The following is a 12130-nucleotide window of genomic DNA, read 5'->3' on the forward strand; positions in this document are numbered from 1 at the left end:
AAAAAAAAAGATTTTATTCATTTATTTGCCAGAGAGAAAGAAAGAGAGAACATGAACAAGCAGGAAGAAGAGCAGGCAGAGGGGGAACCAGGCTCCCCCCACTGAGCAGGGAGCACAATGAAGAACTTGAATCCAACACCCTGGGATCATGACCTGAGTTGAAGGCAGACACTTAACCAACTGAGCCACTCAGGTGTCCTAGAGTTATGCCTAATTTTTTTTATCCAATCTCTATCTGTAATTGGGGATATTTACATTTAATGTGATTGTTCATAAAGAATAATTTTAGGGGTGCCAGGGTGGCTCAGTGGGTTAAAGCCTCTGCCTTCAGCTCAGATCATGATCATGGGGTCCTGGCATCGAGCCCTTCATCGGGCTCTCTGCTCAGCGGGGAGCCTGCTTCCTCCTCCCTCTCTGCCTGCCTCTTCCTCCTCCCTCTCTGCCTGCCTCTCTGCCTACTTGTGATCTCTGTCTGTCAAATAAATAAATAAATAAATAAATCTTTAAAAATTAAAAAAAAAAAGAATAATTTTAATCTACCTTCTTGATGTTTTGTATTTGTTTTATTTGTTCATTTTTCCTACTTAAATTTTTTTTTTTAAACACTGACATTTATCTTCATTATGCATCTCTTTCTGCTTCTTTGCATGCCAGGTAATATCTGATTGGATCCAAGACATTATAAATTTTAACTTGTTGATTGGATGCTGGATATTTTTGGATCCCTCTAAGTATTTCTGCATTTTGTTCTAAGATATAAGGTTTGACACTTTCAGATTAGACGGACAAAAGGATTAATTTGCTCAATTACAGTGGCAAAACAGTTCTCGGTTGTATACTCCATGAATTATAAGATTTTCCACTCTAACTGCTATGAATACATTATTCTTGGTTCTAAATGAGCCCCAATGACTTGTTCTCTCAAATTCTTTTGGATGGTTCTTTCCCTGGCTTTGGGCAGCCCCCCACATGCACCTTGATCAACACTCAGCTGAAGACCTGAGAGAGACCCTCTGTATGTCTCTAAGTGTCACTGTGTCTCCTCTGTCTCTTTTTGCTGATCATTCCTATCTAGTACTCTGCCCTGAAAACGCTGGTGTTATGGGTCTCCCTGGACTCCAAACTCTTTCCTCAACTATGGGAGCTTGCCTACATGGGTCTCCTCTTCTGTGCCTTGTCTTTAACATTCTATCAACACAGTAAGCTATCACTCAAGGATCACTATTCTTTGTTGCCTGGTATCCAGTGTTTTGAGAACTGTTATTTTATATATTCTGACAAGGTCTTAGTTTGCTCATGTGGAAGAGTAAAGCTAGCCCCTCTCACTCCATCTTGGCCAGAAATGGAAATTCTGGTACTTATGTTTTATTCTCTCCAAGTGTAATGAGAGGTATAGAAGACTGGTAAGTAGTGAGGGGTATAGAAGACTGATGTAAAAATCCAAGAATGTAAACATGTATCAATGCTCCCCAACTTATAATAAAAGTCATGTGTCCATTAGGAAAAAACAAGAACAATACAGCATTTCCCCCAAATAATAATATAGTGCTTTTTAACTTACATTCTTCACTTAAAGGGTTAAAAAATAATAAATGTTTCTTACATAATAAATGAAAAAAATTGTCATGATACAGAGTAATAACTAATTATGATAGAATAATCTGAGTTCATTAGGTCAAATCTGTAATACGAAATTTTTCCAATTTATTTACATTAACGTTTTCCATATTACATATATTGACTATAACATATTCAAATGAACACATTTTAAACCTGACTGAAGAAAGAAAATAATGACCTTTGAGAAGTCCAGAATTATCAATGGGTCCAGGATATACATTTTGATCTCCCATCTGGTATTTGTCCCAACTGTCAAAGCCAACATATTTTTTCCACTGTTTGAACCAGCGACTATCGACTAGGTACCTAAAAAGAGAAAAGAAATCAATAAAGGAAAATACCTGTAACTAGAGGAATAGCATAGAAGCTATCTATTTTTTATATTTCATTTTATATTAAAGTACATGCCTACTTCAAAGGATTATTGAGAATAACTGCAATGTGATTTACAATCTGGAAAAAAAATTTCACTTATACAAAAGTGTTATTCCTATTGTTCTATAAATATCTACTATTTGAGGACAAGTATTGACATACACATTAAAAAAAAATCCTTAACAGCACCTCTTAGAAAATGCAATAGCTATTCCATAAACTATCTGACAGTTGAACAAAAATTCAAATGGGAATCGTAAAAATGAAACAAAACAAAATTTTAAAGTACAACATATAAAGAAACAGAAAAATGGTTTTTCTGCAAAAAAACTTAAAAAGAGGGGCGCCTGGGTGGCTCAGTGGGTTAAGCCTCTGCCTTCGGCTCAGGTCATGGTCTCAGGGTCCTGGGATCGAGCCCCGAATCGGGCTCTCTGCTCAGCAGGGAGCCTGCTTCCTCCTCTCTCTCTGCCTGATTCTCTGCCTACTTGTGATCTCTGTCTGTCAAATAAATAAATAAATAAATCTTAAAAAAAAAAAAAAAAAAACTTAAAAAGACAGTATGTTTATTTTATATATTTTACTCTATCCTTTTGGGGATAAGGAAAGTGGATTATTAAAGGTTTGTGAGACTGATTATAATAATTTTAATAACAAATTTTTAAAAACTTTAGTTAGCTTCTTTACCAACAAGAGTTAATAACAATACTACTTCCATTTATTTCCCATAAAATCTGCTGGGGCAAGCAGGATAGGTTTTTTTGTTTGTTTTCAAAAGTGTGGTACACCAAGCACTGTAGGCATTACTGAAATTATATTCATCTTATTTTCAAGTACCTAGAACTGGCTTCTCATCAGATGACCAGTGACAGAATAAGTAAAATACTGGTGCTCTAGGAAAGGAAACTCATAAAACTAAAAAACTTTACAAATTTATTCTGACTATATTATACCCATTATGAAATACTGCTTTGCCATGCACTCATAATTATTTTAAATTCTTTTCCAGAAACATTTTCCCCACACTTAATCAGATTCAATCACAAACAAAATCAAAAGTAAAAGTTAACAAGATGTTTAAAGCCCACATGTGCATTAACAGAGGTAACCAAATTATATTTTGGAGATCATTCTAATGTATCTGTGCTTACTACACATAGCACTAAGTATAGTAATGAAATCCTATAGTTTTACAGTTTACACAGTTGTTTATATCTGAAAATGTCTGAGGCAAAGGCACCAATCTAACAAAATCCCGCAATTCCTAGAGAATATTCATCAGCAGTTTAATTCCCTTAAAGTGGGTACTGCAGAATTATCTACACACTAGTATTCCAAACCTACTGTCAGGATTATGTAACTCAAGGCCCCAAATTGTAGAAATGGAGACTGAAGAAGAAAAAAAGCTCAGAGACTGTCTTAAGAAAACCTTATTTTTAAAATAAAGAGATTAAACCAGCAGTAGCTTTACATATTAAACAAAATAATACTTAATTATTTATCACTCACTAAACATTTTTTAGACTCCCTCCTGTGATTTAAACAAAATATTCAGATATTTCATTTGCTTTATTTGCAAATTAATGTCATACTATGTGGCCTTTCCTCTGTTCCATCTATTTTGTTTTTATCATTGTGCCAATTTCATCATCTCTTTATTACTTTAATCTTGATTTTTTTTGGAGGGGGGGCAAGTTCCCCCAGCTTGGTGTTCTTGCAAATTGCCTTAACTATTCTTGGCCATCTTCCACATGAATTTTAGAGTCAGTTTATCAAGTTCCACAAAAAGTACAATTAAGATTTTGATTGGATATGTGCTGAATTTATCAATTAACAGTAATAGTATACACAACAATGTGATTTATAAAACTGACATTAAAACTATTTGGGAAATACTATCAAAATTCTATTTATTTAAAATATATTTCTAAAAGATGGGGTTTTTATCTCCCAAAGTATTTAATAAATCCTTTACTGTATGGTAGACGTTTGCACTGGGTAGTATTCATCTGCTGCTATAATATTTCTAGTTCACATCTCTTTCCTAGATCTTGAAGTGACTGGTAGTTTCTGTATAATGATACTATTAAGAGAGGAGATTCTCACACTTGATGGATATTTATCTTTCAACATTACTTTCAACTGAAAAGGACATCACATCTATTACAGGCCACCGTATCTTATTTGCAAAATTTTGTGGTAATGAAATATGAGGGAAAATATAGGAAAAACAGAAAGATCTATCACAGAAATAATTGTACACTTCTTAGATGTACTTAAGAAAGACAACATTAAATGAAGTGAGCTAAATAAAACAAAATTTATTTTAAGACATTTATATAGATTATAAAAACTCTACCTCTAATCTGTGAATCTGCCAAAACATAAGAATCCTCAATTTGAATTGATAAAAGCCTACAACAGAATCAATAGTTAATGATTACAAGTAAGTGAACAAAGACCTAACTTATAGATTCTCAATAGTACTCTTATTAGGATCCAGATAGGACCAATTTTAGCTTCCAAGGTTTTTTGTTTTGTTTTGTTTTTAAATAGTTATAACTATTTGTAAAGACTGATATTTCATGACTTTAATCTTAGACCTCTGAGAAAGAATAAAAGGCATGAAACAATCTTTATAAAGTTAAAACAATGATCCTAAGATGAAGTCTAAAATACTTAACATTGCCTACTTGGTTTTGCATGATCTATCTACTCCTGCCTGTCTAGTCTCAACTGGTACCATTTTTCTTTGCTGAGATGTAACTACAATAACCTTTCAGTTACTAGACACTCCATTTTTTGCCTTATGGTTCCATCTGCCTAGACGCTACTCCTATTGCTCCCAACATCTATTTAATTCCCATCATCTTTCAGATAGCCTACACGTCACTTTCGCAGGGAATCCTCCCACAGTATTTCCCACTTCCTTTCAAATAGTTTGGAAAAGGAGAAACAAGATGACAATTATTAGCCTACTAGATACCAAGACTGTTTACTAAGTTAAAGAAATTACTTTTAATTACAAAATTACTAACATTTGAGCTTTACACTTGGGCCAGGTGCATATTTCTAAGCACTTTAATATATTGGTTCATTTATTCCTTTAACTACCCAATAATGCAGGTACTATTATAATTTCAAAGGCACAAAGGAACACCTTGACCAAGGTTACAAAGTGTCAGACCTGTGATTAAAAAATGTAATACTGGCATAGAGAAACAAAAAGGTCAATGAAAACAGCACAGAGAAACAGGAATTGGATTCATATATATGGGGAACCATGATATATACCAAAAGCATCACCATATTAGTGGGGAATGATGTAGCTAAGTATATGGGAAAAATTAGAGCTTTACCTCACATATGCAGTCAGTTCTACTCTAATGCTTGTTTTAAAAACTTGAATATGTTAAACATGATTGATACATTAGGGAACAAGAGCACAAATTTCAATATATGCTCAAGCACTACTTTAATCCACAAGCAGGACCAGGACTAAGGGTAAGGCAAGTGAGATGTCTAGGAACCTTAATAAGAAGTGCCTCCTGAAATTCTGCCCCCTAAGTGTCTAGCTTGCTTTACTGTAGTCCTAACTGAAACAAACATAAGGTGAATGAAGAAGACTACTCAGCCGTACAGAACCACATAGGAATGCACAAAACATACACATTCAAACATTTTTTTTTTTAAAAGATGGGGGATGCAGAGGGAAAGGGAGAGAGAGAATCTTAAGCAGGCTCTACACCCAGCACAGAGCCCAGTGTGGGGCTCAATCTCACAACCCTGAGATCATGACCAGAGCCCAAATTAAGAGTCAGACACTTAACTGACTCAGCCACTCAGGCACCCCCCCACACTTTAATCATCTTCAAGAGTGTTACATCTGCTGTTACAACTTCTTGGCAGATTTAAGACAACTTTTCTTCCACCACTTGCAATAACTCAAGCTGCAACCCTTTAAATCCTACTTCTACAAGTTAACTCCATCCTTTTCAAAATAAAAATGTCATATTTATTGTGGTAGTTACATACTTCTTAAAAACTGTGCTACCATTTTTATTATGTTTTTAATGTGTCACTGACAAAATTTTTTTGTCCCAACCCCAATTTTCCTATATGCCCTGTGTTTTTTTTATTGCATGATTTTGCATATAACATGGTGATTTTTAGGAACACGTGCTATGTTACAGCAGAACTAACTGTACAAAAACAAGTTATAGTTGGATTAAAAATGTAAATGTGAAAGTAGAAGTACAATTTTTTAAAAAAAGATATGAGAAAATCCTCATTACCTTAGAATATAGAAGAGTTAAGACAAAAAGCAAAAACTTTAAAGATTGATAAACTTGTCAAGGTTAAAATGAAAGGCTACCTTTCAACAAAGACACCACCGAGTAAAGAGAAGATACAGACTGGAGAAGATACACCTACTCCAGATAACTGACAAAGGATTAGAATACATGAAGAACTCCTTTAGGTTAATAAATTTAAAAAAAAAATTTTTTTTAAGAGGGGAAAAGAAATCAATTCACGGAAATGAAAATCAGAATGGCCTCCATACGTATGAGAAAATGCTTAATCCCATTAGCAATGGGAAAGCTACAAATTAACACCATACCATATCATCTCATGAAGCTGGTGAACACATCATGTGCACACATGTCAACAATATCAAGCTGTAGAAAGATGTGTAGTAATAGGAACTTGTATACTGCCAAAAGGGGAATAAACTGGAACCTTCACTTGGGATGGTAGTTTGGCCACATAATCTATTAAGAATAAAGATGTGGGGCACCTGGGTAGCTCAGTCGGTTAAGCGTATGCCTTTAGCACAGGTCATGATCCCAGTGTCCTGGGACTGAGCCCCACAGCGGGCTCCCTGCTGAGGAGGGAGCCAGCTTCTCCCTCTCCCTCTGCCTGCCACTCCCTCTGCTTGTGCACTCTCTCTCTCTCTGTCAAATAAATAAAAGCTAAAAATAAATAAAGAACCGACTTACCACACCTTAAAAAAAAAAAAGATGTACATATCATACATCATGTATTGCCATTGCTAAGTTTTACCCTACAGAAACTCTTGTACAAAATTACAACTATAAGAATATATAGTGCAGGGGCACCTGGGTGGCTCAGTGGGTTAAAGCCTCTGCCTTAGGCTTGGGTCATGATCTCAGGGTCCTGGGATCAAGCCCCGCATTGGGCTCTCTTCTCAGCAGGGAGCCTGCTCCCCCCCACCACCTGCCTCTCTGCCTACTTGTGATCTCTGTCTGTCAAATAAACAAAATCTTTAAAAAAAAAAGAATATATAGTGCAGCATAATTTATAACAATAAAAAGATGGAAAAAACCTAATATCCATTATTCATACCCAAAAATATTACACAAAAATTATAATGCAAAATACAACTACATGTACCAAGGATAAATCTCAAAACTACAATGTTGAACACCCCCCCAAAATTGCAAAAGGACACATGTAATATAACACAAATGTATAAAGACAATAGATGTACAGTTTGAAGAAAAATTAAAAACATGCCACCAATAGTATATATTATTTACAATCCACGCATATATATTAAAATGTATACATAAGGGCGCCTGGGTGGCTCAGTGGGTTAAGCCGCTGCCTTCGGCTCAGGTCATGATCTCAGAGTCCTGGGATCGAGCCCCGCATCGGGCTCTCTGCTCGGCAGGGAGCCTGCTTCCTCCTCTCTCTCTGCCTGCCTCTCTCCCTACTTGTGATCTCTCTGTCAAATAAATAAATAAAATCTTTAAAAAAAAAAATAAATAAAATAAAATGTATACATAAAATATTTTGATAATTTAATTATAAAGCTAAGTAAAATAATATATAAATAATTTAAGGTAATAATAAAAATCTGTTTCAGGATGGTGGCTCCCTCTGACAAGGGAGGGAAGGTGATGGGACTAAGGAAAGATACACAGGGACATTCAACTGTTTTTGTAATGTTTTATTTTTTTAAACTAAGATATGTGTGCACAAGTGTCTTGTTATATTTTTCTTTATACTCTTCTCTCTTCCTGAAATAGTACATTAAATATGATTAATATTTTCTACTTAATATAGAATAATTTATATATACACATATACATGGGCAAAAATGAAGTGAAGTCAAATGTATAGACTGAATACTGAGGTCAAAACTGATAAAGTTAAGTGATAGTCAACAAATGAAAAGACTTTCAAGCATAAAAATAAGTAATTATAAATACAACTTGATTTTTTTTTTTTTTAAGATTTTATTTATTTTGGCAGGGGAGGAACCAAGGGGGAAGAAGAGGGACAAGCAGACTCTGCACTGAGTGTAGAGGTCAATGTAGGGCTCAATCCCAGGGCCCTGAGATCATGACCTGAACTGAAATGAAGAGTCCCACACTTAACCGACTGAGCCACTTGGACGTCCCCTTAGATTTTTCTTTTTAATTGTGATAAAAATATGTATAGCAAAATGTACAAAATACACAGTTTGTTTTGCTATGTATTTTTGGAAGAAATTTGTAGGTTTAAGTTATCTCTTATATTTATTTTTTCTGTCTTATATTATCTCTTCCAAACATGAATTAGCATTAAATTTAATTAAAAAACTGACATAAGCTTTGGAGAATTTTCTTTAGAAAAATATGATTTATTTGATTATTTCTAAATTTATCAAATTATGTTTCTGACATATAATAATGTATTCATTCTGAAGAAATTATTTCTTTTCGGTAACTACAGCAACCAGTAAGTAAACCAGAAAAATAGAAATGACTGGGTGATATCTCAAAAGAAAAAAAAAAGCACGTAAGAAACAGAAAGTACAGATTATAATCCTTGATATCTGGGAAAATAATACCAGCAAAACAATAAAAAACCCTACAATTGACATATATACTTATTTTAAGCCGACTTAACTTTTAGTATGAAGTGTTACATTATAAATTTGCAACTATCTAAAATTCTTGTAAATATTAATCTGCAAATATCCAGAGATCCCAAAGTACAGAAGAGAAATTAACTGCTTTGTGACAAATGTACCAATTTAAGTTTCTTGCACAAAGGAGTCTATGCCTTATAGATGAGTCCCAAGGTGAAATATTTCTAAGTAATACTGAGACATGTGACTGTGTTTCCATATAAAAAGCCATGAAGTACATGTACCAAAATATGATCAAGATTATTTATGATTGAGGCCTCTGGCTGTAGCTTAATTACTTCCATTTCCCTCTGTTTCATGGGTTATAAGGAATTTTATGAGCACCTCACACTTACATTAATCATGATTCTCTCATAGTAGTATGCCAATTGGAAAAATTTTTATCATAATGTTAATATGGGTTCAAAAATTAGTAAAGAAAATCTTATGGAGATAAAGGTCTATGGCCATCAAACTCTCAAATCCTTCAGAGATGACCTACAATCCTCCAGTGTATCTCCAGACAGCCTTCTCCATTTTTACAGTAACTTCAAAACTAGAATGTGCTAGGACCCAAACTTTGGGAGTTTGGTATGTTGGAAGAACTGACTAAATTATGTCGGAGTTCATGACAAAGGGATAAGAATTACTACATAAGGCTAAACAGGTAGACTGACCCGAGACTATCCAATGCCTTTAAGGTAATGCTAAGGATTTTATCCTAAGTGTAAAGGAAAGCCACTGTACGATTTTTAGCACAGAAGAGATATGATCTGATTCACATTTCATGAAGACCACTGGAATAACCTCACAGGACTGCTGGGAGGATCAAATGTTTAATAAATCAAAAAAATCACATAAAGCTATGAGTACTTCAAAAAGGTCTAAATTATATGGTGCTAAATACTCTGAAGGCATCAAGAAAGACAATTTGTATTGTGGTCTGGCCAGAATAGTTTTCAATGGCTCCAGAGAAGATGGGTCAATTTTAGGACCCCACACAAATTTAAGTTAATTTTAAGACAGTCCTCAAATGCTGAAAAGTTACTGTAACAACTAAAAAAGCCAGATTTTTTTTTCCTTTTCTTTTTTTTTTTTTTTGGTGGTGGTAGGGTAAAGATAGTTCTAAAAGTTTATACTATTTTTATACACACCACAAGCAAACTTTAGGAAAGATATATACAGGCTAATGAAAGACGGAGAAAACAGCCCTAGACATAAAGTTTAAAAATATGGGAAAAGGGGAAATCTCAATAGCTGCATTTAAGAAATCGTAGAGCTGGGGTGCCTGGGTGGCTCAGTGGGTTAAAGCCTCTGCCTTTGGGTCCTGGGATCGAGCCCCACATCGGGCTCTCTGCTTGGCCAGGAGCCTGCTTCCCTTCCTCTCTCTCCGCCTATCTCTCTGCCTACTTATGATCTCTGTCAAATAAATAAATAAAATCTTAAAAAAAAAATCATAGAGCTAATGAATGCATAGTTCTTTCCTTTTTTTGATTAGCACATTTATACAAACAACTTTTGATAAGTGATTCCTGCTTAATTTCCTAATACTGACATATATGTAACATCATTTATTTTTTAAAACCCTACCTTTTCCTCTGTGAAGTAGATATAAAACATTCTTCTACAACTAAGGAAATACACAAATATTTCAGCCTAATCCAATGTAGCACACAATTTCAGAAAAACATGTATAACTATCTTACACAGGATTAGCGGAATAAACAAATCTTGATGTTAATTCACTCTAAGATTAATTCTCTTATTTAATGATATACTATTTGGGTTAGATTTACACAGCAAGAGCATAAAACCATTTTCAATACTAAAGGAGATATTGATAATTTCTAGCATTTTAAATCATTATAAGCCAGACAATTCACAGGCTTTTTAAAAAGTACCAAACTATAACTCAGGATTTCATTGTTTCAGCAAAATTTAACTGAAATCTGAAAGCTATAATGAAAGCTATACATAACTGAAAGCTACGGAGTTTTTTCAAATAAAACAATGGCTTGGTTAATCTCTTTATATCTTCATTTTAAATTTCAAGGATTTCCAACCTATTTTCTACTTTGCACATTAAATTCATCAGTTAGCAAGAACTAATATTTATGACCTCTTTTTACTTCTAAACTAAGACAAAAAAGGAACTCAGGAAGGAGGCCAAGTAGGATTGTGAAAGTGAAAAGAAAACCCATAGAATGGGAGAAAATTTTGCAAATCATCTCTACGAAAAGCGATTTGTATCTAGAATATATAAACTCTTAAAACTCAATAATACAAATTATCTAATTTAAAAATGAGCAAAGGATCTACGTAAACACGTGCCAAAGAAGGTATACAAATGGCTAATACACACATATGAAAAGATGTGCAACATCATTAGTCATTAGGAAAATGTAAGTCAAAACTACAATGAGATACCACTTTGTATCTGCTAAGATGGCTATAATCAAAAGACATTAACAAGTGCCATCAAGGATGTAGAAAACTGGAACCCTCATACTGTTGATGGCAATGTAAAATGCTGCACCCACCTTGGAAAAGACACCAAGGAATTCCACTCCTAGGTATATACTCAAGATAAATCAGTTTTGTATACATAAACAAAAGTATGTATGTACACATAACAAAAAGTTATGTCTACACAAAAAATTGCACATAAATTATTCACAGCAAGATTATTCATAAGAGCCAAAAATGTGAAAAACCCAAATGTCCATCAACTGATGAAGGGATGAATTCAATGTGGTATATTATCTATACAATGGAATATTATTCAGGAATAAAAAGAAATGAAGTACTAATACTTCACGAAAGAAGCCAGACACAAAAGTCACATATATGATTCCACTTATATGAAATATCCAAAACTGCCAAATCTATAGAATAAAAAGTAGATTAGTAGCGACCTAGAGCAGGGGGATCCAAGGAGAAACTGGAGGAAGCAGAGGACTACTAATAGGTATGGAGGATTTGGGGGAGGGTGATAAAAAAATATTCCAATACTGGGGCGCCTGGGTGGCTCAGTGGGTTAAAGCCTCTGCCTTCGGCTCAGGTCATGATCTCAGGGTCCTGGGATCGAGCCCCGCATTGGGCTCTCTGCTTGGTGGGGAGCCTGCTTCCTCCTCTCTCTCTCTCTGCCTGCCTCTCTGCCTCCTTGTGATCTCTGTCTGTCAAATAAATAAATAAAATCTTTAAAAAAAAAAAATTCCA

The 12130-nt window shown here is 34.5% G+C and overlaps 1 protein-coding gene across 4 annotated transcripts in view; it reads right to left on the reverse strand.

Moving 5' to 3' along the window:
* The window catches only part of LOC111160148 (ubiquitin specific peptidase 15), a 118531-nt gene that overhangs the window by 97443 nt on the left and 8958 nt on the right, over window positions 1-12130 (reverse strand). For all 4 annotated transcript variants that reach the window (XR_002641457.1, XM_022523015.1, XM_022523014.1 and 1 more), the window contains exon 2: window positions 1799-1926. Coding sequence is in view for 3 of the 4 variants with exons in the window: in XM_022523015.1 (XP_022378723.1) it covers window positions 1799-1926 (128 nt within the window). In the remaining variant the exon portion in view is untranslated. The remainder of the gene's footprint in view (window positions 1-1798; window positions 1927-12130) is intronic.

Source organism: Enhydra lutris, unplaced genomic scaffold (assembly GCF_002288905.1).
Source record: "Enhydra lutris kenyoni isolate GAN:26980312 unplaced genomic scaffold, ASM228890v2 scaffoldscaffold74, whole genome shotgun sequence".
Taxonomy (NCBI): Eukaryota; Metazoa; Chordata; class Mammalia; order Carnivora; family Mustelidae; genus Enhydra; species Enhydra lutris.